Source organism: Phyllobates terribilis, unplaced genomic scaffold (assembly GCF_046119375.1).
Source record: "Phyllobates terribilis strain yellow unplaced genomic scaffold, ASM4611937v1 Scaffold_5__5_contigs__length_657084704, whole genome shotgun sequence".
NCBI classification, from domain to species: Eukaryota; Metazoa; Chordata; class Amphibia; order Anura; family Dendrobatidae; genus Phyllobates; species Phyllobates terribilis.
In genome coordinates this window covers 423,874,115-423,899,431 of record NW_027362765.1, presented here as the reverse complement: position 1 = coordinate 423,899,431, position 25,317 = coordinate 423,874,115, and the positions used below count along the sequence as shown (strand labels likewise).

General features: G+C 46.3%; 1 protein-coding gene across 1 annotated transcript in view; it reads left to right on the top strand.

Annotated features, from left to right (window-relative positions):
• The first annotated feature begins 2,141 nt into the window (after positions 1 to 2,141).
• The window catches only part of LOC141273418 (DNA nucleotidylexotransferase-like), a 377,399-nt gene continuing 354,223 nt past the window's right edge, over positions 2,142 to 25,317 (top strand). The window contains exon 1 of the mRNA XM_073685210.1: positions 2,142 to 2,393. Within this exon, the coding sequence (XP_073541311.1) occupies positions 2,253 to 2,393 (141 nt within the window). The 5' untranslated portion in view covers positions 2,142 to 2,252. The remainder of the gene's footprint in view (positions 2,394 to 25,317) is intronic.

Here is a 25,317-nt window from a genome sequence, read left to right as displayed (position 1 = left end):
CTGTTTTATGTGACTCAGCTTTCATGCAAGAAAGAAAAACTGTGTAGGAGTAAAACTGTGAAACACAATATACTAATTATTTATAACTAATCATTATACGTTTAAATGTGCTAAATATTCTTATGTTTCTAACAGCTTTGGCATTGAATGTACTTCTGGTGGGCAAATACACAGACGGCTGGACTTAATCATAGCTGGGGTATAGAATGAGTCAGCCACATTCAGCTCTCTGTTCCATTGCATCTTTGGGGGAACTATATACTGTCACCCAACTTTTGAAGACTGCACAGTAAATATGCTTAATGCTACCTTCAATATTCTCCTCCCTTTTGGGCTTGGGGTAACTTAGTCCACTATAAGGTTGTACTCCACACTAAGTGGTCCATGTTCTTCACTAATTAGAAGCCCATATTACTACAGAAGATCCTGGTGATTCACGATATTATACATCCAAGACAAGGGGTAAAAGGTGCAGGAACAAGAAAGATATAAGATGTGGATTCTTTTCTGATTGATGTTTTCTTAATTTATTATGTTATGTATAAAATAGATGGGAATATACCCACAGCACAAATCAGACATGATGCAATGTGGAGAAGATATGACAATCTGTGACCAAGAAATATTTTTCATTCAATCAACAGGGGTAAAGAAGTCGGACATGATGTGGATCTCTTACTTACATGTCCCAGAAGTGGAGTTGAAAGAAATATTTTGCACAACACCATTAATGTACTAAAAAATCAGGTGAAACATTCTACTGAGTGAAAACAATGGTGTTATATCTATGTATCTTATATATCTATATTATTTATCTATCTATATTATCTCTATCTATATTATATATCTATCTATCTATCTATCTTCTATCTATCTATATTATATATCTATCTTCTATCTATCTATATTATCTATCTATCTATCTCACATCTATGTAGCTAATATATCTCGTCTATCTATTTATCTAGCTTGAAAAAATGTAGCACTCTGATTCTTCAAATTAAAAAAGTGTTTTATTAATCTATAGGACACAATGTTTTAGTTCAGCAATTGAGCATTTTTTCAACTTACCTGAATTTGACAGGACTCTTGCAGGATCCCTTTTCTTTCTTTCTTTGTCTCTTTCCTTTCTTTGTTTCCTGCTTTCCTTCTGTCTTTTTTTCTCAATGCCTTTCTTTCTTTTTGTCTTTCTCTCTGCCAATCTTTCTTTCCTTCTGTCTTTCTCTCTGCCATTCTTTCCTTCTTTCTTACTTTCTTTCTTTCTCTGTGCCATTCTTCCTTTCTTTCTTTTTGTCTTCCCTTCTCTATGCCATTCTTTCTTTCTTTCTTTTTGTCTTCCCTTCTCTATGCCATTCTTTCTTTCTTCCAATCTTTTTCTTTCCTTCTGTCTTTCTCTCTGCCTTTGTTTTTTTTCTTTCTTTCCTTCTGTCTTTCTCTGCCTACCTTTCTTTATTTCTTTCTTTTTCTTTCTCTCTCTCAAAATATGTAAAAATACTAATCTAAAAACTTCACTCATTTTGTAATGTATTGACTCTATTGTAGCACAGATTTATTCAGACAAAAAGCTACATTCAGAACTTTGATGATTTTCTTTTGCCAGGGATTATAGCCATATATGAACTGTTGTTACAATAGCCTGCTGGTGATGTGAATTCACAGGGGCACTAATGGGTTTGGCTTTGGGCTTAACCAGGGAGTGTGGCAAAAGGGATTGTGAGTTTTCCACAGTTTTTCACATCCCCAGATTACATCCAACAAAGTAGTCTCCAAAAGTAACAGCTGACAAGTAAATGGGAAATTGATACCAGGATGATCAATGTGACAAACAGGATTTGTTGTTGATGGAGCACAGACCAAAGCACATGGAGTTCGGTCACAAATGGTAGACTGGTGATGGTCAGGTTAGGCAGCAGACAAGAAAAGACACCGAGCAATGGAGGAGGTAGGACAGTGCAGCGCGACAGTTCTGATCAGAGTAACAGATACTGAGTTGTTTGGTCACACATCTTAAAAATAGTAGACTTTGTACAAAAACAGAGCAAAATAAAGGTGCAATCTCACTTTTTGTTCTGCATTTTCTTTCCTGCCATAATCATAATTCTGCAAATAATTTTCTTTTAAAGGGTCGCCTTCTTTTTCATGATATAATTGAATCAACATTTGATGACACGAAACGTCCCAGCAGGTGTGTGGATCACCTCGATCATTATCAGAAGAGCTTTTTAATACTGAAACTTTTGAAAAAAGAAGTTATGGCTGAAAAGCCAAAAGATAATGGATGGGCAAAGCAGGAAGTTTCTGATCTTAGAGAGTGGAAGGCTGTACGGGTTGACCTAGTAATAACTCCACAGGAACAATACGCCTTTGCACTTCTTGGATGGACGGGGTCTCCGGTAAGATATAATACTGTATCATATTAGTACACACCAAGCAGCTTCAGATTGCTAAATTTTATTTAAAAAGTAAATTATTCAATAATTGTTATAACCCTCCTGTTTGATTTTTACATCTTGTGTTTTGCGGTCACGTGACCATCTGCCTTTATATTCCAGCTCCGCCTTTCTGGCTGTGCTGGACTTCAGTTTTGTTTGACTGTTTTGCTAGCCAGGTGCTTCTGTGCCTATATCTCCCAGTTCGCTTGGTCCTTTTGGGACCTCTGGTACCCTTTTGTCAGTTTATCTTTTGTGTTCTGCAACAACTTTCTCTGTTCAGGAGGTGTCCCATTTTTGTTCCAGTCCTTTGTGCTTTTAGGGATTCCTTCCTTTTATTCTATAGGTCTTCGTTCAGACTAGCCTAGGACTAAGGCGGGTCTGTTCGCTAAGAACAGGCAGCCCGCTACATCATAGGGATTCAGCTTAGTCTTACTGTAGGGAAAGCTTTCCCCTTCTTTCCTTAGTACTTGTTTGCAGATCATAATAGTAAGTCCAGCCCCCAAAAAATAAGGAAATATTAATACGGGGATCAGTATGGCTTCCGTCCAGGATTTAGCTCAACGCTTGCAGGGGTTGACTCTGGAGGTGGCCGAGCTCCAGCAACACGTGAGTAGCTGTTCCAGAGTGCATTTTGTGGAACCCAAGGTAGGACTGCCGGATGTTTTTTATGGTAAACAGCAAGAGTTTTTTTCCTTTAACCCCTTTAAAGCCCAAGACGTACTAATACGCGTCTGTGCCCTGGGCTTTAAGAGCCTGACCCGTATTAGTGCGTCTTGGCGATCGCACGCGCACACAGGCTGTGCAGGCGCGATCGCCGCCGGGTGTCAGCTGATTGTCACAGCTGACACCCGGTCCTATGTGCAGGGAGCGGCCCCGCACCGCTCCCGGCATATTAACCCTTGCAATTCTGCTATTGAAGTCGATCGCAGCATTGCGGTGGCTAAGGGGAGGTGATCGGTATGCTCACCTCCTCTTCCGGCCTCCAGCGCTGTCTGCCGTGGCTTCCCGGATGTTGCCATGACGACCTGATGTCGTCATGACAACATCTGGGTCACCAGACAGCAGGAAGATTTTTTGGTCATGAGCAGTACATGACCAAACTATCTTCTCACTGTGCATGGCACAGGGATGGTGCTCCATTCCTGTGCTATGCAGGCGATCAGAGTAAAAAAAGTGAAAGTCCCATAGTGGGACAAAGTAAACAAATAAAAAAACTGTCAGAAAGTGAAAAAAAAAAAAAAAATTGTAAAAATATATATAAAAAAAATAATCCACTAAAAATATAATGTACCCATCAATAAATATTATTATGAAAAAACAAACAAACAATAAAAGTACACATATTTGGTATCGCCGCGTCCGTAACGACCTGACCTATAAAATTGTCCCACTAGTTAACCCCTTCAGTGAACACGGTAAAAAAAAAGACCTAAGCAAAAAACAATGCTTTATCATCATACTGCCAAACAAAAAATGGAATAACACGCGATAAAAAAGAGGAATATAAATAAAAATGGTACCGGTGAAAACATCATCTCGTCCTGCAAAAATAAGCTGCCATACAGCTCCATCAGCAGAAAAATAAAAAAGTTATAGCTCTCAGAATAAAGCGATGCAAAAAATATTTTTTTCTATAAAATAGCTTTTATTGTGTACAAGCGCCAAAAAATAGAAAAACAATATAAATGTGGTACCGTTGTAAACATACTGACCCAAAGAATAAAGCTGCCTTATCAATTTTACCACATGTGGAGCAGAATAAAAAAAATAAAAAAAAAACAATTCCTGAATTGTTGGTTTTTGTTTATTCTGCCTCCCAAAAAACGGAATAGAAAGCGATCAAAAAATGTCACATGCCTGAAAATGGCACCAATAAAAAAGTCAACTCATCCCACAAAAAACAAGCCATCACATGACTTTGTCGGCCAAAATATAGAAAAATTATAGCTCTCAAAATATGGCGATGAAAAAACTAGATTTTACAAAATATGTGTCTTTTAGTGTGTGACAGCTGTCAATCATAAAAACCCGATATGATTCTGGTATCTCTGTAGTCGCACCGACCCGAAGAATAAAGTCGTCTAATCACTTATACTGCACTAGGAACGGCGTAAAAAATAAACGCTAGGGCTGGGGTTGGGGTTAGGGTTTTTTTTTTTTTCAAAAGTAAAACAAAATAAAAGATGACGATATGGCAACTAGTGTTGAGCGCAAACGCTCGCTACTTGAGTTTGCATCAGGTGCTCGGGTATGCATTGAGTATCACGGGTGCTCGGGTGACATGCTCGAGTCTCCGCCCCATATGCTTCATGGCCAAAAAAACCTTGCGGGGATTGCCTGCCATGCACGAGCGATCCCCGCATGTTTTTTTTTGGGTGTCTAATAACTGTGAAACATACGGGTGGGGACTCGAGCATGTCACTCGAGCACACGCGATACATGGTGCATACCTGAGTACCCGATGCAAACTCAAGTAGTGAGCACTTGCACTCAAGACTAATGACAACTTATTCAATATGATGACCTAATGTTATCAAATTCTGTGTCGTACCTCTGGGTTCAAAATGTTCACTATACCCCTTGATAAAATCCTTGAGGGGTGTAGTTTCCAAAATGGGGTCACTTGTGGGGGGTTTCCACTATTTAGGCACATCAGGGGCTCTCCAAACGCGACATGTCATCCGCTCTCAATTCCAGACGATATTGCGTTCAAAAAGTCACACAGTGCTCCTTCCCTTCTGAACTCTGCCATGCACCCAAACACTGTATTTTCCCCACATATGGGGTATTGACGTACTCAGGAGAAATTGCACAAAAGTATTTGGGTTCCATTTTATCCTCTTACCCTTGTGAAAATAAAAAAATTGGGGCTAAAACATAATTTTGTGGAAAAAGTTTGATTTTTTTATTTTCACGGCTCCATGTTATAAACTTCTGTAAAGGACTTGGGGGTTCAAGGTGCTCACCACACATCTAGATAAGTTCCCTGAGGGGTCTAGTTTCCAAAATGGTGTCACTTGTGGGGGGTTTCCATTGTTTAGGCACATCAGGGGCACATCCGCTAATTATTAAAGAAAATTTTACATTCAAAAAGTCAAATGGCGCTCCTTCCCTTCCGGACCCTGCCGTGCGCCCAAACAGTGGTTTTCCCCCACATATGGGGTATCTGCTTACTCAGGAGAAATTGCACAACAAACTGCATGGTGCAATTTCTCCTGTTACCCTTATGAAAATGCAAAATTGGGGACTGAAAAACATTTTTGTGGTAAAAATGTGAAAATTTTATTTTTACAGCTCAATGTTATAAACTTCTGTGAAGCACCTGGGGGTTCAAGGTGCTCACCACACATCTAGATAAGTTCCCTGTGGGGTCTAGTTTCCAAAATAGTGTCACTTGTGGGGGGTTTCCACTGTTTAGGCACATCAGGGGCTCCCCAAATGCAACATGGTGTCCACTAATTATTCAAGCAAATTTTACAATCAAAAAGTCAAATGGCGCTCCTCCCCTTCTGAACCCTGCCGTGTGCCCAAACAGTGGTTTTCCCCAACATATGGGGTATCTGCTTACTCAGGAGAAATTGCACAACAAACTACATGGTGCAATTTCTCCTGTTACCCTTATGAAAATGCAAAATTGGGGACTGAAAAACATTTTTGTGGGAAAAATGTGAAAATTTTATTTTTATGGCTCAATGTTATAAACTTCTGTGAAGCACCTGGGGGTTCAAGGTGCTCACCACACATCTAGATAAGTTCCCTGAGAGGTCTAGTTTCCAAAATGGTGTCACTTGTGGGGGGTTTCCACTGTTTAGGCACATCAGGGGCTCCCCAAATGCAACATGGCATCCGCTAATTATTCAAGCAAATTGTAGCATCGGCGTGTCTGCCTCCTGCTAGGCAGAGACGCCGTCCCACTCACCTCCTCGCTCCCCACTCTGCGTTCTCCAGCGCTCCTCTTCCTGCTGCCGGCGCGCGCAGCTCCCCGGGCACTGTGCTTAGGGCGCGTGCGCTCCCTCCCTCTTAAAGGGGCCACGCGCGCCGTCCTAAGGAGTCCCCGGCCAATAGCCGAGGATCCTTCCATATATAAGGCACCTCCTCCAAAATGGAGGTGCCCGAGCAAAAGTTGTTGCACAGTGTTTCTGACCTCTGCTTCAGCCCTCAGGTCCCGCTGCTAGCCTGACAACCAGTCTTGCCCGCCAGCCTGTTACCACCAGTTACCTGCCTGTTACCTGTCGTGCCTGCCAGCCCGCTCACCTGGGAGCACTTGTCTGTTGCCTGCCTGTTACCTGCCATGCCTGCCAGCCCGCTCACCTGGGAGCACTTGCCTGTTGCCTGCCTGTTACCTGCCGTGCCTGCCAGTCCGCTCACCTGGGAGCACTTGCCTGTTGCCTGCCTGTTACCTGCCATGCCTGCCAGCCCGCTCACCTGGGAGTACTTGCCTGTGACCTGCCTGTTACCTGCTTGTTACCTGCCATGCCTACCCGGAGGCTCCTGCCGTCACTTGCCGTGACCACCTGCCAGCCCACCTAGAGACTCCTGCCGTCACTTGCCATGTCTACCTGTTAGCCTACCTGGAGGCTTCTGCTCGCCAGCCTGCCTGCTGTGCCTACCTGCTATTCCGGTCAGTCCCTGCCATCTGTACCGTGGGAGTCACCTGCTCCCTTACAAGGTCGTCCCCAGAGTAGCACCTGTTCCCTCGGCTCAGTCCCTCCCTGGTCACGGAGTCGTTAGCCACCGTACGACCAGGGTCGGTCCGAGTTGATACTTAGTTACGCCCCTCTGGGTCCCTCCTTGCACCGTAGCACAGAAGTTCCACCTCCCGGATCAGTAACAGTTTGCTCGGGCCATGGAACCTGGTGGACCCCTAGCCCCCTCGCTTACGGACCTGTACCAGGAGGTTTCTCGTCAGAGATCCCAACAGGAAACCATTCTGAACTACCTGCGGAATGTCAACTCCCATCTGGACATGCTGTCTGTCCCACCTGTATCCACCTCGAGTCGTGTGACTTCCGCTCCGGCAGCACCGCTGCCCACCAATACCACGGCATCCAGCCCAGGTCCCCGGCTTTCTGCGTCTTCTCGTTTTGGAGTTGACCCTGTCTCATGTCGGGGCTTTCTGAACCAGTGCACGCTGCACTTTGAATTCTTGGCACATCAGTTCATCTCCGACCGGGCCAAGGTGGCATTCATCATGTCCCATCTCAGTGGCGAAGCACTGGCATGGCTAAATCCCATGTGGGAGAGAGGGGATCCACTAGTGTCCGACTTATCGTCTTTCCTCGCTGCTTTCCGGAGAGTCTTCAATGAACCAGGACGAAAATCCTCTTCAGCCTCCTCTCTGCTATGTCTCCGCCAAGAGAGTCTCACCATGGGCCAATATGCCATACGGTTCCGTACCCTCGCTTCTAAGCTTGCCTGGAACAACGAGGCTCTGGTGTCCATCTTCTGGGAGGGTCTTTCCGGTCGGATTAAGTTAGCCGGTCGGGATATTCCTACCACCCTGGATGACCTGGTGTCACTAGCTACCCGGATTGACATCCGTTTCCAAGAACGTACCAAAGAGACTACCCGGGAGAGAAAGTTTCCTCCCCATGCTCCTACTTTCCAGAGACCTGCCTCTCAACCAGTCACTCCCCGGGCGCACTCGCCCGAACCTATGCAGATCGACCAGACCAAGATGGTCAAATCTCGCCAAGAGTCATGCCGAGCCGAGGGGAGCGGTTTCTATTGTGGCAGTAAGGAGCACTTCATCTGTTCCTGCCTGGAGAAGCCGGAAAACTCCAGTGTCTAGGACCACTCGGAGAGGTCGTCCTAGGTGAAAGTAAGCCCTCTCCATCCCTGACTTTGTCTGTCTCTATCTCCTGGGGAGAGAACCGTCACTTTGAAATTGCTCATCTGGATTCTGGAGCTGCTGGAAACCTCATTTCCCAGTCCCTGGTAGACAGATGCCGGATTCCCACCAAACCTCTGGCTGAACCATTGTCAGTCGCCTCCGTGGATGGAAGACTCCTTCCGGTGACCATCCTGCTCGTCACTGAACCCATAACCCTGCAGGTGGGAATGCTGCACTCTGAGAAGATCTCCTTCCATGTGCTGTCCGGACTCTCTCACTCCCTATTGCTAGGTCTACCCTGGCTCCAGACACATGAACCCATGCTGAACTGGCAATCCAGTGAAGTACTCCGGTGGGGGCAGGATTGCCATAGGACCTGCCTGGTTCCGGTTCGCCCAGCTCGTCCTCCACCTACCCCGGCTAATTTACCCGGTATACCGGCACCTTACTGGTCCTATGCAGATGTCTTCGGTAAAAAGGAAGCAGAGACACTGCCACCTCATAGGCCATATGACTGTCCGATCGACCTGGTACCTGGCGCCACTCCACCCCGTGGGCGTATTTACCCGTTGTCGTCGGCCGAAACCCGGGCCATGCCGGAGTACATCGAGGAGAATCTGGCCAGGGGATTCATCTGGAAATCTACCTCCCCGGCTGGAGCCGGATTCTTCTTCGTTAAGAAGAAAGATGGTTCATTACGCCCCTGTATTGACTATAGAGGTCTCAACCAAATCAAGGTAAAAAACAAATACCCCCTGCCGCTCATCTCCGAGTTGTTTGACCGTCTTAAGGGAGCTAGGATCTTTACCAAGCTAGATCTACGTGGGGCGTATAATCTGGTCCGAATCCATCAAGGAGACGAGTGGAAGACGGCATTCAATACCCGGGACGGTCACTATGAATACCGTGTGATGCCCTTCGGTCTCTGCAATGCTCCCGCCGTCTTCCAAGAATTGGTCAATGACATCTTCCGTGATCTTCTTTACTCTTGCGTGGTGGTGTACCTGGACGATATCTTGGTCTTCTCTCCGGATCTTCCCACACACCGGAGGGATGTTCGTCAGGTCCTGCTTAGGCTCAGGCAGAATCACCTCTATGCAAAATTCGAGAAGTGCCTCTTTGAGCTGACCTCTCTTCCGTTCCTGGGCTATGTTATCTCCCAGACAGGCCTACGGATGGATCCCGAGAAGCTCTTTGCTGTCCTAAAGTGGCCCCGTCCGGAGGGGTTGAAGGCGATTCAGCGATTCCTGGGCTTCGCCAACTACTATCGTCTCTTCATCCCGCACTTCTCTTCCCGGACTGTTCCCATATCTGCGCTCACCCGTAAGGGAGCAAATCCCAAGGAATGGTCGCCCGAAGCTGAGGAGGCCTTCCTTTCCTTAAAGCAAGTTTGAACCTTCCTGTTAGTTTTTTGCTATCTTGTGTTTTGCGGTCACGTGACCAGCTGCCTATATATTCCAGCTCCGCCCTTCTGGCTTTGCTGGACTTCAGCGTTTTTTGCTTGTCTCTCTAGCCAGGTGCTTCGGTGCCTATCTCTGTCTAGTTTGCTTGGTCCTCTGGGACCTCTAGTACTTTTTGTCAGTTTGTCTTTTTGCTCTGCAACAACTTCTGTTAGGAGGTGTCCCATTTTTGTCCCAGTCCTTAGTTCTTTTAGGGACCCCTCCCTTTATTCTATAGGTCTCCGTTCAGACTAGCCGAGGACGAAGGCGGGTCTGTTCACGAGGAACAGGCTGCTCGCTACATCGTAGGGGTTCAGCTTAGTCTTACTGTAGGGACAGCTTTTCCCATTCTTTCCATAGTTTATGTTGCAGATCATAACAGTAAGTCCAGCCCAAAAGAAAAAAAAAAAAAAAAAACTAAACGGAAAGAAATTCGGGGATCAATATGTTTTCCGTCCAGGAGTTGGCTCAACGCCTGCAGGGATTGTCTCTGGAGGTGGCCGAGCTTCAGCAACACGTGAGTAGCTGTCCTCGAGCGCATTTTGTGGAACCGAAGGTAGGACTGCCTGATATTTTTTATGGTAAACAGCAAGATTTTTTTTCCTTTAAAAATGCTTGTTTGTTATATTTTCATTTGAGACCGAGGTCCTCTGGGAATGAATCACAGCACATTGGTTTCATTATGAGACTTTTGCGCAAAGAACCACAGGGTTGGGCCTTTTCTCTCCAACCTAATGATCTCTGTTTAAGTTCTGTTGAGGAATTTTTTTCTGCTATGGGGCTATTATATGAAGATCCTGATTGAATCTCATCTGCTGAATCAGAACTTAGACGTTTGAATCAGGGGTCAGATTATGTTGAAATTTATTGCACACACTTCAGGAGATGGGCTTCAGAAGTTAAGTGGAATGATTCGGCGCTGAAAAGTTTATTTCTTGCTGGTCTGAGTGAAAGGGTTAAGGATTTGCTAATTGCATTCCCTGCACCTGAGACTCTGCAGGAAGCTATGCAGTTAGCTGTTCGTGTGGACAGGCGAATAAGGTCCATGGTCAATGATGTAAAAACTCCTGTAACTTCAGGTCCTAGTTTCCAGAAAATCTGCTCTGACAGCGGAGAACCAATGGAGGTTGGGGCGATGTCACTCCGCTCTCAAGAAAGAGATCGGAGATTCGCCGAAGGTTTGTGTCTTTATTGTGGTAAAGCTGATCATTTGATTAAGTATTGTGAGCGTCGTTTAAGTATAGAAAAAAAAAGATCAGTTACGCCCGTATAGCTTGTTTACGCTCTGCAGGAGTGTTCCTTTCTGGGTGTACTACTCTGCAGGGAGATTTGATTGAATTTCAGGTTTTTGTGGATTGTGGTTCAACACTTAATGCGATTGATAAAGGGTTTTTGGAAAAACTTAAATTGAAATCCCAACCTTTGTCATCTCCTATTTCTGTGGTTGCAATTGATAACACTCCTTTGAAATGTATTACTCACAAAACTGCTGCGTTTCCTCTCACTATCAATGGTGTTCACCAAGAAATTTTGGACTTGGTTGTTTTGGATAATTTGCCCTCTCCAGTTGTTCTAGGATTGCCATGGTTAAAACTTCACAATCCTTTGTTGGACTGGTCTACTAATGTGATTAAGTCTTGGAGTCCGAAGTGCTATGATAAATGTTGTAATGGTCGCATTGCGGCTGTGGAAAAAGGGGAATTACCAGTACCTATTCAAGATTTTTGGAGGTTTTTTTCGGAGGAGGAGTCGCAAGTTTTACCTCCTCATAGGGATTATGATTGCGCCATTGAGTTTGTTCCAGGTGCTACTCTTCCCAAAAGTCGCTTGTTTAATCTTACTATCCCTGAAAGAAAGGCCTTGGAGGAGTACATAGAGACTAGCCTGGCTGCTGGTCACATTAGACCTTCTAAGTCGCCTGTGACAGTCGGATTCTTCTTTGTAAAAAAAAAGGACGGCGGTTTACGTCCATGTCTGGATTTTCGTGAAATTAATAAGATTACCGTACGCAATTCCACCCATTGCCGTTAATTCGTGACTTGTTTAACCAGTTAGTGGGAGCCAAGTGGTTCTCAAAAATTGATCTCCGAGGGGCATACAATTTGTTACGTGTGAAGGAGGGTGATGAATGGAAAACTGCTTTTAACACTCCGGTAGGTCATTTTGAGAATCTGGTGATGCCCTTCGGTCTTACCAATGCACCTGCATTTTTTCAGAACCTTATTAATGACATCCTGAGACCTTTGATTGGTAAGAATGTGGTTGTGTATTTGGATGACATTTTGATTTATTCACCAGGTTTAGAGTCCCATTGGCAGAGTGTACGTGAAGTTTTGCAGTTATTGAGTGATAATTCACTCTTTGCTAAGCTGGAGAAATGTGAGTTCGCTGTGCAGAAAATTAGTTTTTTGGGCTACATTGTCTCCAGCGAGGGCTTTGAGATGGACCCTGTGAAGGTTCAGGCTGTGCAGGAATGGCCTAGGCCTATTGGTTTGAAATCTATACAGAGGTTTTTGGGTTTTGCCAATTATTACAGGAAATTCATTAAGAATTTTTCTGCAATTGTTAAACCCCTAACCGATCTCACCAGGAAAGGTGCCAATACGACCCAGTGGACTACTGAAGCCACTGAAGCATTTGAGTATCTCAAAGAGAGGTTCAGTTCTGCCCTTATCCTTATACAGCCTGATGAGACCAAACCTTTTTTGGTCGAGGTCGATGCTTCATCGATGGAGGTCGGAGCCGTTTTGTCTCAGGAGAACAAGGGTGGAGTACATCCTTTGGTCTTCTTTTCGAAAAAATTTTCAGAAACCGAACTGAATTATGATGTTGGAAATCGGGAGTTGCTGGCTATTAAACTCGCGTTTGAACACTGGCGTCATTTTTTGGAAGGCGCTAGATTTCCTTTTCAGGTTTTCACAGATCATAATAATTTGATCTATCTGGATGCTGCCAAGCGCTTGAATGCCCGTCAAGCTAGGTGGGCACTTTTTTTTTCTCGGTTTCATTTTTCTGTTACCTATATCCTTGGTACTAAGAATGTTAAAGCCGATGCTTTATCTCGCAGCTTCTCTCCTACGGTCAGTGCCGAGGAGGAGGAGAGCATTTTGCAGAAAGGAGTTGTGGTGGCGGCATTGGACTCCGATTTAGAGAATGGGATTCTGAATGCTCAAGATGATGCTCCACATAACACTCCCCAGGGGAGGTTGTTCGTGCCTAGAGCTTTTAGGAGAGATTTGTTTGTGCAGTGTCATGAGTCTCGGTTGGCAGGTCATCCAGGAGCTTCGGAGACTAAGAGACTTATCAGTCGCAGTTTTTGGTGGCCTGGATGGCAGAAGGAAGTCATCAAGTGGGTGCGTCAGTGTACTGTGTCTGCTAGGTCAAAGGCTTCACATACTCCTTCTGCTAGGTTGCTTTGCCCTCTGGAGGTTCCTAGTGTGCCTTGGACGCATCTCTCTATGGATTTTATTACTGATCTTCCTGTGTCTGAGGGTTTTACTGTCATCTGGGTGGTCGTAGACCATTTTAGTAAGATGTGTCATTTGGTTCCATTCATTAAGTTGCCCTGCGCCAAGACACTCGCTAAGGCTTTTGTTAAGGAAATTGTCAAGCTCCATGGCGTTCCCACGGATATTGTTTCTGATAGAGGACCTCAGTTTGTGGCTCGCTTTTGGCGTGCTTCTTGTGACAGGTTGGGAGTTCATTTGTCATTTTCATCTGGTTATCATCCTGAGTCTAATGGACAGACTGAAAGAAAGAACCAGGATGTTGAACAGTTTTTGCTTTATTTTGTGGCGGACAATCAAGAGGTGTGGTCTGAGTTTCTGCCTCTCGCAGAATTTGCTCTTAACAATGATACATCCTCCTCTGCTGGGTGTTCTCCTTTTTTTTTTGTTGCACTGGGAGACATCCGTCTTTTGGTTCGTTCTCCAAATTGGGGTCGTCGGTGCCGGAGGAGGAGAATTTTTCCGGTGATTTGGAGAGAGTTTGGACTAATGTTTCTTGTAACCTGCAAGAGGCTAACAAGAAGTCCAAGAATTATTTTGACAGGAAACGTAAAGAGGTTTTGTTTACTGTGGGTGACATGGTTTGGTTGTCCTCGAAGAACTTGCGGTTGAGGATTCCCTCTAAAAAACTGGGTCCTAAGTTTGTGGGTCCATTTAAAGTGCTTCAGGTTGTTAACCCATCTGCTTTCAGGTTGGATGTCCCTACTTCCTGGAAGATTAATTCTGTGTTTCATGTTTCCTTGCTGAAAAAAGCTGACGTTTCTACGCCGCTGTCACAGTTCCTCCTGTGGTGGAAGACGGTGAATATGAAATTTCTCGTATTTTGAATTCAAGATGGCATAGAGGGATATTACAGTATCTTGTCAGCAAATGTGGTACCAATATTCAAAAAGGGGTCTAAAAGTGACCCTGGGAACTATAGACCAGTAAGCTTAACATCTATTGTGGGTAAATTGTTTGAAGGATTTCTTAGAGATGCTATTGTAGAATATCTTAATGATAATAACTGTCTAACTCCATATCAACATGGATTCATGAGGGATCGCTCCTGCCAAGCAAACCTGATCGCCTTCTATGAGGAGGTGAGCTCACAGCTGGACCGGGGAGAGTCAGTGGATGTTGTATACCTTGACTTCTCCAAAGCGTTTGATACCGTGCCACACAAAAGGTTGGTATATAAAATGAGAATGCTTGGTCTGGGGGATAATGTGTGCAAGTGGGTAAATAGCTGGCTGAGTGATAGAAAGCAGAGGGTGGTTATCAATGGAGTAAGCTCAGGGGGTGTCAGGGTTACTAGCGGGGTGCCTCAAGGGTCTGTCTTGGGCCCTATATTATTTAATATATTTATTAATGATCTAGTGGAAGGGTTGCATAGTAAAATAGCAATATTTGCAGATGATACTAAACTTTGTAAAGTAGTTAATACAGATGAGGATAGGGCACAGCTACAGGAGGATTTAGATAAATTGGGGAGTTGGGCCAAAAAATGGCAAATGGGGTTCAATGCCGATAAATGTAAGGTCATGCACATGGGAAAGAAAAACAGCAGTCACCCATACATATTAAATGGGAAACCGTTGGGGAAATCTGGCATGGAGAAGGACCTGGGCGTCTTGGTTAATAGCAAATTAAATTGGAGTGCCCAGTGTCAGGTTGCAGCTGCGAAGGCAAATAGAGTCATGGCATGCATCAGAAGAGGAATAGGGGCATATGATGAGAACATTGTTCTTCCTCTGTATAAAGCGCTGGTAAGGCCGCACTTAGAATATTGTGCACAGTTCTGGGCTCCGGTGCTCAGGAAAGACATATTGGAGCTAGACAGGGTACAAAGGAGGGCGACTAAGGTAATAAAGGGAATGGAGGGACTAGAATACCCAGAGAGGTTGTCAAAATTAGGCCTTTTTACATTGGAAAAGAGAAGGCTTAGGGGAGACCTCATAAACATGTATAAATACATCAGGGGGCAGTACAGAGATCTCTCCCATGACCTGTTTATACCAAGGATGGTGACAAAGACGAGGGGGCACACTATGCGTCTGGAGGAAAGGAGGTTCCTGCACCAGCATAGAAGGGGATTCTTTACGGTCAGAGCCGTGAGACTCTGGAACTCTCTGGGAGAGGAAGTGGTGATGTCCAACTCACTTAAAGAGTTCAAGAGAGGCCTGGATGCCTTTCTTGAGAACAATAAAATTACATCTTATGCTTAGTTAATTAATCCAGGGATTTAATCTGACTGCCAGATTGGTGTCGGGAAGTGAATTTTTCCTCAATGATGTAAATTGGCCTATACCGCATGGTTTTTTGTTGCCTTCCCCTGGATCAACGCTGTGGAATAGCTGCAGTGCACAAGAAATAGGCTGAACTGGATGGACGCTTGTCTTTTTTCGGCCTTATAAACTATGTAACTATGTAACTATGTTGTCTCCTGGAAGGGTTTCGGTCCCGAAGACAACTCCTGGGTAAGGACGGATGATGTCTCTGCTCCTAGGCTTGTTAAAGCTTTCCACAGGAGGTTTCCTGATAGGCCTGGGCCTGGAGGATCCGGAGGATCCTCATAGAAGAGGGGGTACTGTTAGAACCTTCCTGTTAGTTTTATGCTATCTTGTGTTTTGCGGTCACATGACCAGCTGCCTATATATTCCAGCTCCGCCCTTCTGGCTTTGCTGGACTTCAGTGTTATTTGCCTGTCTCTCTAGCCAGGTGCTTCGGTGCCTATCTCTGTCTTTGTTTGCTTGGTCCTCTGGGACCTCTAGTACTTTTTGTCAGTTTGTCTTTTTGCTCTGCAACAACTTCTGTTAGGAGGTGTCCCATTTTTGTCCCAGTCCTTAGTTCTTTTAGGGACCCCTCCCTTTATTTTATAGGTCTCCGTTCAGACTAGCCGAGGACGAAGGCGGGTCTGTTCACAAGGAACAGGCTGCCCGCTACATCGTAGGGATTCAGCTTAGTCTTACTGTAGGGACAGCTTTTCCCATTCTTTCCTTAGTTTATGTTGCAGATCATGACACAAGCCTTCTCCTCTGCCCCAGTGCTGCACCGTCCAGACTGCAACAAACAGTTCTACCTGGAGATTGATGCTTCCTCCTCCGGAGCCGGAGCGGTGCTCACCCAAAAGTCTTCATCCGGGGCAATGGTAATCTGCAACTACTCCATAGGAGACCGAGAACTGTTAGCCGTTAAATTGGCGCTGGAGGAGTGGCGTTACCTGCTTGAAGGGGCTCTATACCCGGTGATCATCTATACGCATCACAAAAACCTGGCATATCTCCAGAATGCCCAAAGACTCAATCCTCGTCTGGCCCGGTGGTCTTTGTTCTTCACCCGCTTCGACTTCGTCCTACATTTCCGCCCGGCGGAAAAGAATGTCAAAGCCGACGCCTTGTCCCGATCCTTCCTGTCCTCCTATCAAGAGGAGGAGCCTATGCACATCATCGACCCCTCCAAGGTGATGAATGTGGCCCCCTTGGATCTGACTCGTCTTCCACCCGGTAAGACGTTTGTAGCGGTACCAGATCGTGAGAGGGTTCTTCACTGGGGTCATTCATCTAAACTAGCCGGCCATGCTGGCCAAAAGAAGACCTTCCTACTCATTACCCGGCATTACTGGTGGCCTACCCTGCGCAAGGATGTTGTAGACTTCATTTCGGCCTGTTCGTCCTGTGCCCGCAACAAAGTTCCCAGACATCTTCCAGCCGGTCGTCTCCTGCCTCTTCCCGTACCTGATGCCCTGTGGCAGCACATTGCCATGGACTTTATTACTGATCTCCCTGTTTCTGCCGGTTGTACAGTCATTTGGGTGGTCACCGACCGCTTCTCTAAGATGGCCCACTTCATCCCTCTGCCTGGTCTCCCATCTGTATCAGAGCTGGCCAAGGATTTCTTCCATCATATCTTCCGTCTCCATGGCCTACCCCTCCACATTGTGTCGGATCGAGGGGTTCAGTTCACCTCACGTTTCTGGAGAGCTACCTGTAAGCTACTGGATGTCACCCTGGATTTCTCCTCCGCTTACCATCCACAGTCCAATGGCCAAGTGGAGCGTATCAACCAAATCCTTACCTGGTACCTCCGGCACTTTGTTAATGCTCACCATACTGATTGGGTGGAGCTCCTACCATGGGCCGAATTCTCCTACAACAACCATGAGAGCAAATCTACTTCTAAATCCCCGTTCTTCGTGGTCTACGGTCAACTCCCTCGGATTCCATTTCCCATCTCCGCCTCGGTGGACAACCCTGCCGCAGAGGCTCTTGTCAGCGAATTCTCCACCATTTGGGAAAATACTAGGTCTGCACTTCTTCAGTCCTCCGAGCGGATGAAGAAACATGCTGACAAGAGACATCTGGATCCGCCTAAATTCCGCCCGAGAGATAAAGTCTGGCTCTCTTCCAAGCATGTCCGACTCAAAATACCCTCCTATAAGTTGGGTCCGCGGTTCATCTGTCCATTTGAAGTTCTCAAACAAATCAACCCAGTGGCCTACAAGTTAAAACTCCCGGCCACCTTACGGATTCCCAACTCCTTCCATGTATCTCTCCTCAAACCAGTTGTGTTTAACTCTTTTTCCAACAATCCAGGTACTCCCCCTGCTCCGGTTTCCGCTGAGGACGTTTTTGAGGTAGAGAACATTCTGGCCACTAAGAGGGTAAGAGGAAAAACCTTTTTTCTGGTGGATTGGAAGGGGTTTGGCCCAGAGGAGAGAACTTGGGAACCCAGGGAAAACATTCATGCCCCGCTTCTCCTTGAAAAATTCCTTTCTGGCCTAAAAAAGAGGGGGCGTAAAGGAGGGGGGTACTGTAGCATTGGCGTCTCTGCCCCCTGCTAGGCAGAGATGCGGTCCCACTCACCTCCTCGCTCCCCGTGCTCCCTGCTCTGCGTTCTCCAGCGCTCCTCTTCCTGCTGCCGGCGCGCGCAGCTCCCCGTGCACTGTGCTTAGGGCGCGCGCGCTCCCTCCCTCTTAAAGGGGCCACGCACGCCGTCCTAAGGAGTCCCCAGCCAATAGCCTAGGATCCTCCCATATATAAGGCACCTCCTCCAAAATGGAAGTGCCCAAGCAAAAGTTGTTGCACAGTGTTTCTGACCTCTGCCTCAGGTCCCGCTGCTAGCCTGACTACCAGTCTTGCCCGCCAGCCTGTTACCTGCCTGTTACCTGCCGTGCCTGCCAGCCCGCTCACCTGGGAGCACTTGCCTGTTGCCTGCCTGTTACCTGCCGTGCCTGCCAGCCAGCTCACCTCGGAGCACTTGCCTGTGATCTTCCTGTTACCTGCTTGTTACCGGCCGTGCCTACCAGGAGGCTCCTGCCATCACTTGCCGTGACCACCTGCCAGCCCACCTAGAGACTCCTGCCGTCTCTTGCCGTGACCACCTGCCAGCCCACCTAGAGACTCCTGCCGTCACTTGCTGTGTCTACCTGTTAGCCTACCTGGAGCCTTCTGCACGCCAGCCTGGCTGCTGTGCCTACCTGCTATTCCGGTCAGTCCCTGCCATCTGTACCGTGGGAGTCACCTGCTCCCTTACAAGGTCGTCCCCAGAGTAGCACCTGGTCCCTCGGCTCGGTCCCTCCCTGTTCACGGAGTCGTTAGCCGCCGTACGACCAGGGTCGGTCCAAGTTGATACTTAGTTACGCCCCTCTGGGTCCCTCCTTGCACAGTAGCACAGAGGTTCCACCTCCCGGATCCGTAACACAAATTTTACATACAAAAAGTCAAATGGCGCTCCTTTCCTTCCGAACCCTGCCGTGCGCCCAAACAGTGTTTTTTCCCCACATATCGGGTATCTGCGTGCCCAGGGGAAATTGCACAACAAATTTTTGGGTCCATTTTTTGCTTTTACCCCTGCGAAAATAAAAAAACTTGGGTCTAAAGTAACATTTTTGTGAAAAAAGTTAAATGTTAATTTTTTTCTTCCACATTCCAAAAATTCCTGTGAAGCACCTGAAGGGTTAATAAAGTTCTTGAGCATGGTTCTGAGCACCTTGAGGGGTTCAGTTTTTAGAATGGTGTCACTTTTGGGTATTTTCTGTCATAAAGTCCCCTCAAAGTGAATTCAAATATGATGTGGTCCCTAAAAAAATGGTTTTGTAAATTTTGTTGGAAAAATGAGAAATCACTGGTCAACTTTTAACCCTTATAGCTCCCTAATAAAAAAAAATTTTGGCTCCAAAATTGTGCTGATGTAAAGTAGACATGTGGGAAATGTTGTTTATTAATTATTTTATGTGACATATCTCTCTGATTTAAGGGGATAAAATTTCAAATTTTGAAAATTGCTAAATTTTCAAAATTTTCGCTAAATTTCTGTTTTTTTTCACAAATAAATGCAAGTGATATTGAAGAAATTTTACCACAATCATGAAGTAAAATATGTTACGAAAAAACAGTCTCAGAATCAGGGGGATCCGTTGAAGCGTTCCAGAGTAATTACCTCATAAAGTGACAGTGGTCAGAATTGTAAAAATTGGCCTGGTCATTAACGTGCAAACCACCTTGGGTTGTAAAGGGGTTAAAAATGCTTGTTTGTTATATTTTTGCTTGAGACTAGTGTTGAGCCACCCCCGTAGTGTTCGAGTTCGGTTTGGTTCGTCGAACACCCGTATGTTCGTCGAACTGTTCGTCAAACACCGTCGAACACTGTTAAAACCAATGGCAGGCCTCCAACGTCCCCCAAACAACAAGATACAGGGTCCTTCAGAGGTTTGCAGCTGTGCGTAAGCCATCCTGTCGACCTCCTCTATCCACTGTACACAAGCAGAAATGGCTCCAGTGGGCCAAACAATACTTGAAGACTGACTTCAAAACTGTTTTGTTCACCGATGAGTGCCGTGCAACGCTCGATGGTCCAGATGGATAAAGTGGAGGATGGCTGGTTGATGGACACCCCATGCAAACACGGCTACGGCGCCAACAAGGAGGAGGTGGAGTAATGTTTTGGGCTGGAATCATGGGGAGAGAGATTGTTGGCCCCTTTAGGATCCCTGAAGGGGTAAAGATCAACTCCATAATGTATGTGGAGTTTCTCAAACAGCACTTCCTGCCATGGTTCAAGAAGAAGAACCGTGTATTCCACAGCAAGATCATTTTTATGCATGATAATGCACCGTCTCATGCTGCACATAACACATCTGCATCTCTGGCTGATATGGGCATAAAAGGGGACAAACTTATGGTGTGACCCCCATGCTCCCCTGTCCTCAATCCCATTGAGAACCTCTGGAGCATCATCAAAAGGAGTGTCTATGATGGCAGGAGGCAGTTCACATCTAAGCTACAGCTCTGGGAGGGTATTCTGTCCTCATGCAAAACAATTGAAGCAGAAACCATCCAAAACCTCACAAATTCAATGTACGAGAGAGTTCAGAAGCTCCTTTCGAACAAGGGGTCCTATGTGCAAATGTAACATCACCTAGAATAAAGTTTTGAGTTGAAAACTGTTTGATTTCAGTTTCTAATAACCTGCTAATGCTTATAATTTCAAAAATTACCATTTTTTTGTTCTTTATTAAAATGAAAAGGTTGATCGAAGAGTGTGGGGGATCTAAGAGTGTGGCAACCCAGTAGTCAGGATTATTTCGAATTCTGACAATCTGAGGGTTGTTACGGGTCCGGGTGGTGAAACCTCTGTGCCGAGGTGCAAGGGGGGACCCAGAGAGGCGTGACTAAGTATCCTCCCGAACCGACCCTTGTCGTACAGCAGCTAACGACACAGTGACCAGGGAGGATCCGGGCTGAGGGACCAGGTGCTACTCTGGGGACGACCTTGTAAGAGAGCAGGTGGCTCCCACAGGTCAGATGGCTGGGACTGACTGGTATGGCGGATGGACACGGCAAGCAGGCAGAAGTCTCTGGTAGCAGACAGGTGGTCACAGTTCGAGAAAGCAGAGCAAGCAGCAGTCTTTAGGTTTACCAGGAAGGTGGTCACAGCAAGTGACGGCAGGGTCTCCAGGCAGGCTGGCAGGAAACAGGCAGGTGCTCCCAGGTGAGTGGGCAGACAGACGAGGCGGGTAACTGGCAGATAACTGGTGGGTGCTCCCAGGTGAGCCGGCAGACAGACAAGGCAGGTAACTGGCAGGTAACAGGTGGGCGCTCCCAGGTGAGCGGGTAGACAGACGAGGCAGGTAATTGGTAGGTAACCGATGGGCGCTCCCAGGTGAGCGGCCAGACAGACGAGGCAGGTAACTGGCAGGTAACTGGTGGGCGCTTCCAGGTGAGCGGTCTGACAGGCAAGGCAGACGGATGCTCCCAGGTGAGTGGACAGATAGCCAAGGCAGGTAACCGGAAGATAACAGGTGAGCGCTCCAGGTGAGCAGGCTGGCAGGTAACGGGCAGATAATAGGCACAGTGCAAACAACTTTGCTCGGGCACCTCCATTTTGGAGGAGGTGCCTTATATATGGGAGGTCCTCCGGCAATTGGCCGGGGACTCCTTAGGACGGCACGCGCGGTCCCTTTAAGAGAGGGGGAGCGCGCGCGCGCCCTAAGCACATAGCCGGGGATGGAGCGCGCGCCGGAAGCAGTGGGGAGAGAAGCGCTAGAGGACGCCGCACCAGGAGCAGGAAGGTTAGAGGGACGGCGTCTCTGCCTAGCAAGGGGCAGAGACGCCGATGCTACAGTACCCCCCCCCCTTTAGGCCCCCTCTTTTTTAGGCCAGAAAGAAATTTTTCAAGGAGAAGCGGGGCGTTGATGTTCTCCCTGGGTTCCCAAGTTCTCTCCTCAGGACCAAACCCCTTCCAATCTACCAGAAAAAAGGTATTTCCTCTTACCCTCTTGGTGGCCAGAATACTCTCTACCTCAAAGACGTCTTCAGCGGAAACCGGAGCAGGGGGAGTACCTGGATTGTTGGAAAAAGAGTTAAAGACAACGGGTTTGAGGAGAGATACGTGTAAGGAGTTGGGAATCCGTAAGGTGGCCGGGAGTTTTAATTTGTAGGCCACTGGATTAATTTGCCTGAGGATTTCGAAAGGGCCGATGAAGCGAGGACCTAACTTGTAGGAGGGTATCTTGAGCCGTACATGTTTGGAGGAGAGCCAAACCTTGTCTCCTGGACGGAATTGAGGCGGATCCAGACGTCTCTTATCAGCGTATCTCTTCATCCGCTCGGAGGACTGAAGAAGTGCGGACCTAGTACTCTCCCAAATGGTAGAAAACTCGCTGACAAGAGACTCCGCGGCAGGATTGTCCACAGAGATGGAGACGGGAAACGGAATCCGGGGATGTTGGCCATAGACAATAAAGAATGGGGACTTGGAAGAGGATTCGCTCTCGTGGTTATTATAAGAGAATTCGGCCCAAGGAAGGAGGTGCACCCAATCAGAATGGTGGGCATTAACAAAGTGCTGGTAAGGATCTGATTGATCCGCTCCACTTGACCATTGGACTGAGGGTGGTAAGCGGAGGAGAAATCCAAGGTGACGTCCAGCAGTTTACATGTGGCTCTCCAGAAGCGTGAGGTGAACTGAACCCCTCGATCCGACACGATGTGGAGGGGTAGGCCATGGAGACGGAAGATATGGCGGATAAAGTCCTTAGCCAGCTCAGGTGCAGACGGGAGACCAGGCAGGGGAATGAAGTGGGCCATTTTAGAAAAGCGGTCCGCGATCACCCGAAAAAAATTTGGCTGTTTGAGGTTATGTTCGATAACTGTTCGTGCACCAAAATCATAACTGCATTTTTTCTCAGTAATGATGAAAATTAATGTTAATACGCAGTTTGAGTGTACAGCGGGGTGGGGGGAGGGGCAGGGGATGGATCTCTGCAGGAATAATGAAGATCTCCATTTTTTTTTCTCTTTCCCGCATTTACAGTGGGGAGGTGCAATCTGTCAGCCTATCAGCAGCGCACACACGGAGCGAAGTGCTCTTTTTCACACAAGCAAGGGCATGTGTCATTGGCAGTGTATGTCACATGTCCTTGCCCTATAAGACCCAGCCATTTTCCCCGTCGCCACCATTTTCTCACTGCTGCAGCTGCGTGTTAGACGGCACCGCTGTTGCTGTGTGCGCTATACCTTGTTAATTTCAAGCCAATTTTAGCACAAATCTACAGATAGCTTGGGAGTAGGGAATAGTTGTGATTGCAGTCCTTTTAAGGACTAGGTTACAGCATTTCCTACGACTTTTATCAGGCAGGTCTGTGCTCTTAAATAGATAGGTTGGGAGTAAAGACTAATTGTAATTGCAGTCCTTTTCAGGACTAAGTTACATCAGTTCCTCTCAGTTTTTTCCAGGCAGGTCTGTGCCAGTGCTGTGCAAGTTTTTTTCACAGCATTTGGCTAAATCTAGCAAAGCTAATCCTTTTTGGCCTATTGCAGAGTGTGTTAGTCAGTGGAGTAGCCTATCTGTGTTGCAAGCTACACCACCTGTGTATAGAATACCAATTTTTTTGCTGCACCTAGTGAAGTAAAACCTTTTGGGCATAGCATCATTCTATTAGTCCATCTATACGGACCTCCATCAGGTTGCAAATTGAATATAATTTTTTTCTGCATCTAGCTCTGAAAAAATATTTGGGCTTCTAGCAGTGAGTGGGACTTGTTCTATTAGTCCATCTATACTGACCTCCATCAGGTTGCAAATTAAAAATTATTTTTATCTGCATCTAGCTCTGAAAAAATATTTGGGCTTCTAGCAGTGTGTGGGACTTGTTCTATTAGTCCATCTATACTGACCTCCATCAGGTTGCAAATTGAATATAATTTTTTTCTGCATCTAGCTCTGAAAAAATATTTGGGCTTCTAGCAGTGTGTTGGACTTGGTCTATTAGTCCATCTATACTAACCTCCATCAGGTTGCAAATTAAAAATAATTTTTATCTGCATCTAGCTCTGAAAAAATATTTGGGCTTCTAGCAGTGTGTGGGACTTGGTCTATTAGTCCATCTATACTGACCTCCATCAGGTTGCAAACTAAAAATAATTTTTTTCTGCATCTAACTCTGAAAAAATATTTGGGCTTCTAGCAGTGTGTGGGACTTGGTCTATTAGTCCATCTATACTGACCTCCATCAGGTTGCAAATTGAAGATAATTTTTTTCTGCATCTAGCTCTGAAAAAGTAATTGGGCTTCTAGCAGTGTGTGGGACTTGTTCTATTAGTCCATCTATACTGACCTCCATCAGGTTGCAAATTTAATATAATTTTTTTCTGCATCTAGCTCTGAAAAAATATTTGGGCTTCTAGCAGTGTGTGGGACTTGTTCTAATAGTCCATCTATACTGACCTCCATCAGGTTGCAAATTGAATATAATTTTTTTCTGCATCTAACCCAGCCAATAGTTTTGGCCTAATACCACAGTTTGGCCACTCAGCTCTGCTCGGTTCCCATCCATTGTTTTTTTGTGCAAACAACTCCAGAGTTGTGAATTAGTTAACCACTAAAATGAGTGGAAAAAGGCCTGCTGCTGGTGGAAAGGGGAATAGGCGTGTTGGGTAGGGGAAAAAAGTTTGTGTCCGTGGGGTAGGTGTTAAAGCAACAGTAACATCTGCAGAAGAAAGACCATATTCCAGCCAAACTAAAATGTCTACTTCTTTTAGCGGACAATGTGATAAGATCCCTTTCTTATGGCCACGCCAATCGCTACAAATTCCAGATGAGGCACAAAAACAGCAGGTGCTTCAACGGATATCAAGTGCTCCTTTAAGTGGGCTCTCCTCCACATCAACTTCAAAATCACAAATACTCCAGTCCTCAGAGGTGTCACCCCAATCGCACTTGCTTCCTCACAGCTCCCAAATCTCCAGCTGCCCGTCTGAGTATGAGGTAGAACAGATGGTTGAGTCTGCAGAGCTGTTTACTCATACTATAGCCTGGGAATCAGAGGTCGGCACCAGCGCTTCTGTGAATCCAGACGAGGAAATGATCTGCACTGATGCCCAGAATCTTTATGAGTCGGATCCAGGACCAGACGCAGAAGGTTCTTACCATAATGTAGACCCTCATTCCCAAACTGCAACTCCTGTTGGTGGAGACAATGAGGAAGATGATGATGAGACTCAAATACCTGATTGGAGCGACAACTTTAGTTTTTTGTCAGGGCAGGAACAGGTTGGCTCTGAGGACGACGGGTGTGATAACACACAGGGTGATGATGATGAGGTTGGAGATCCCACTTACTGTCA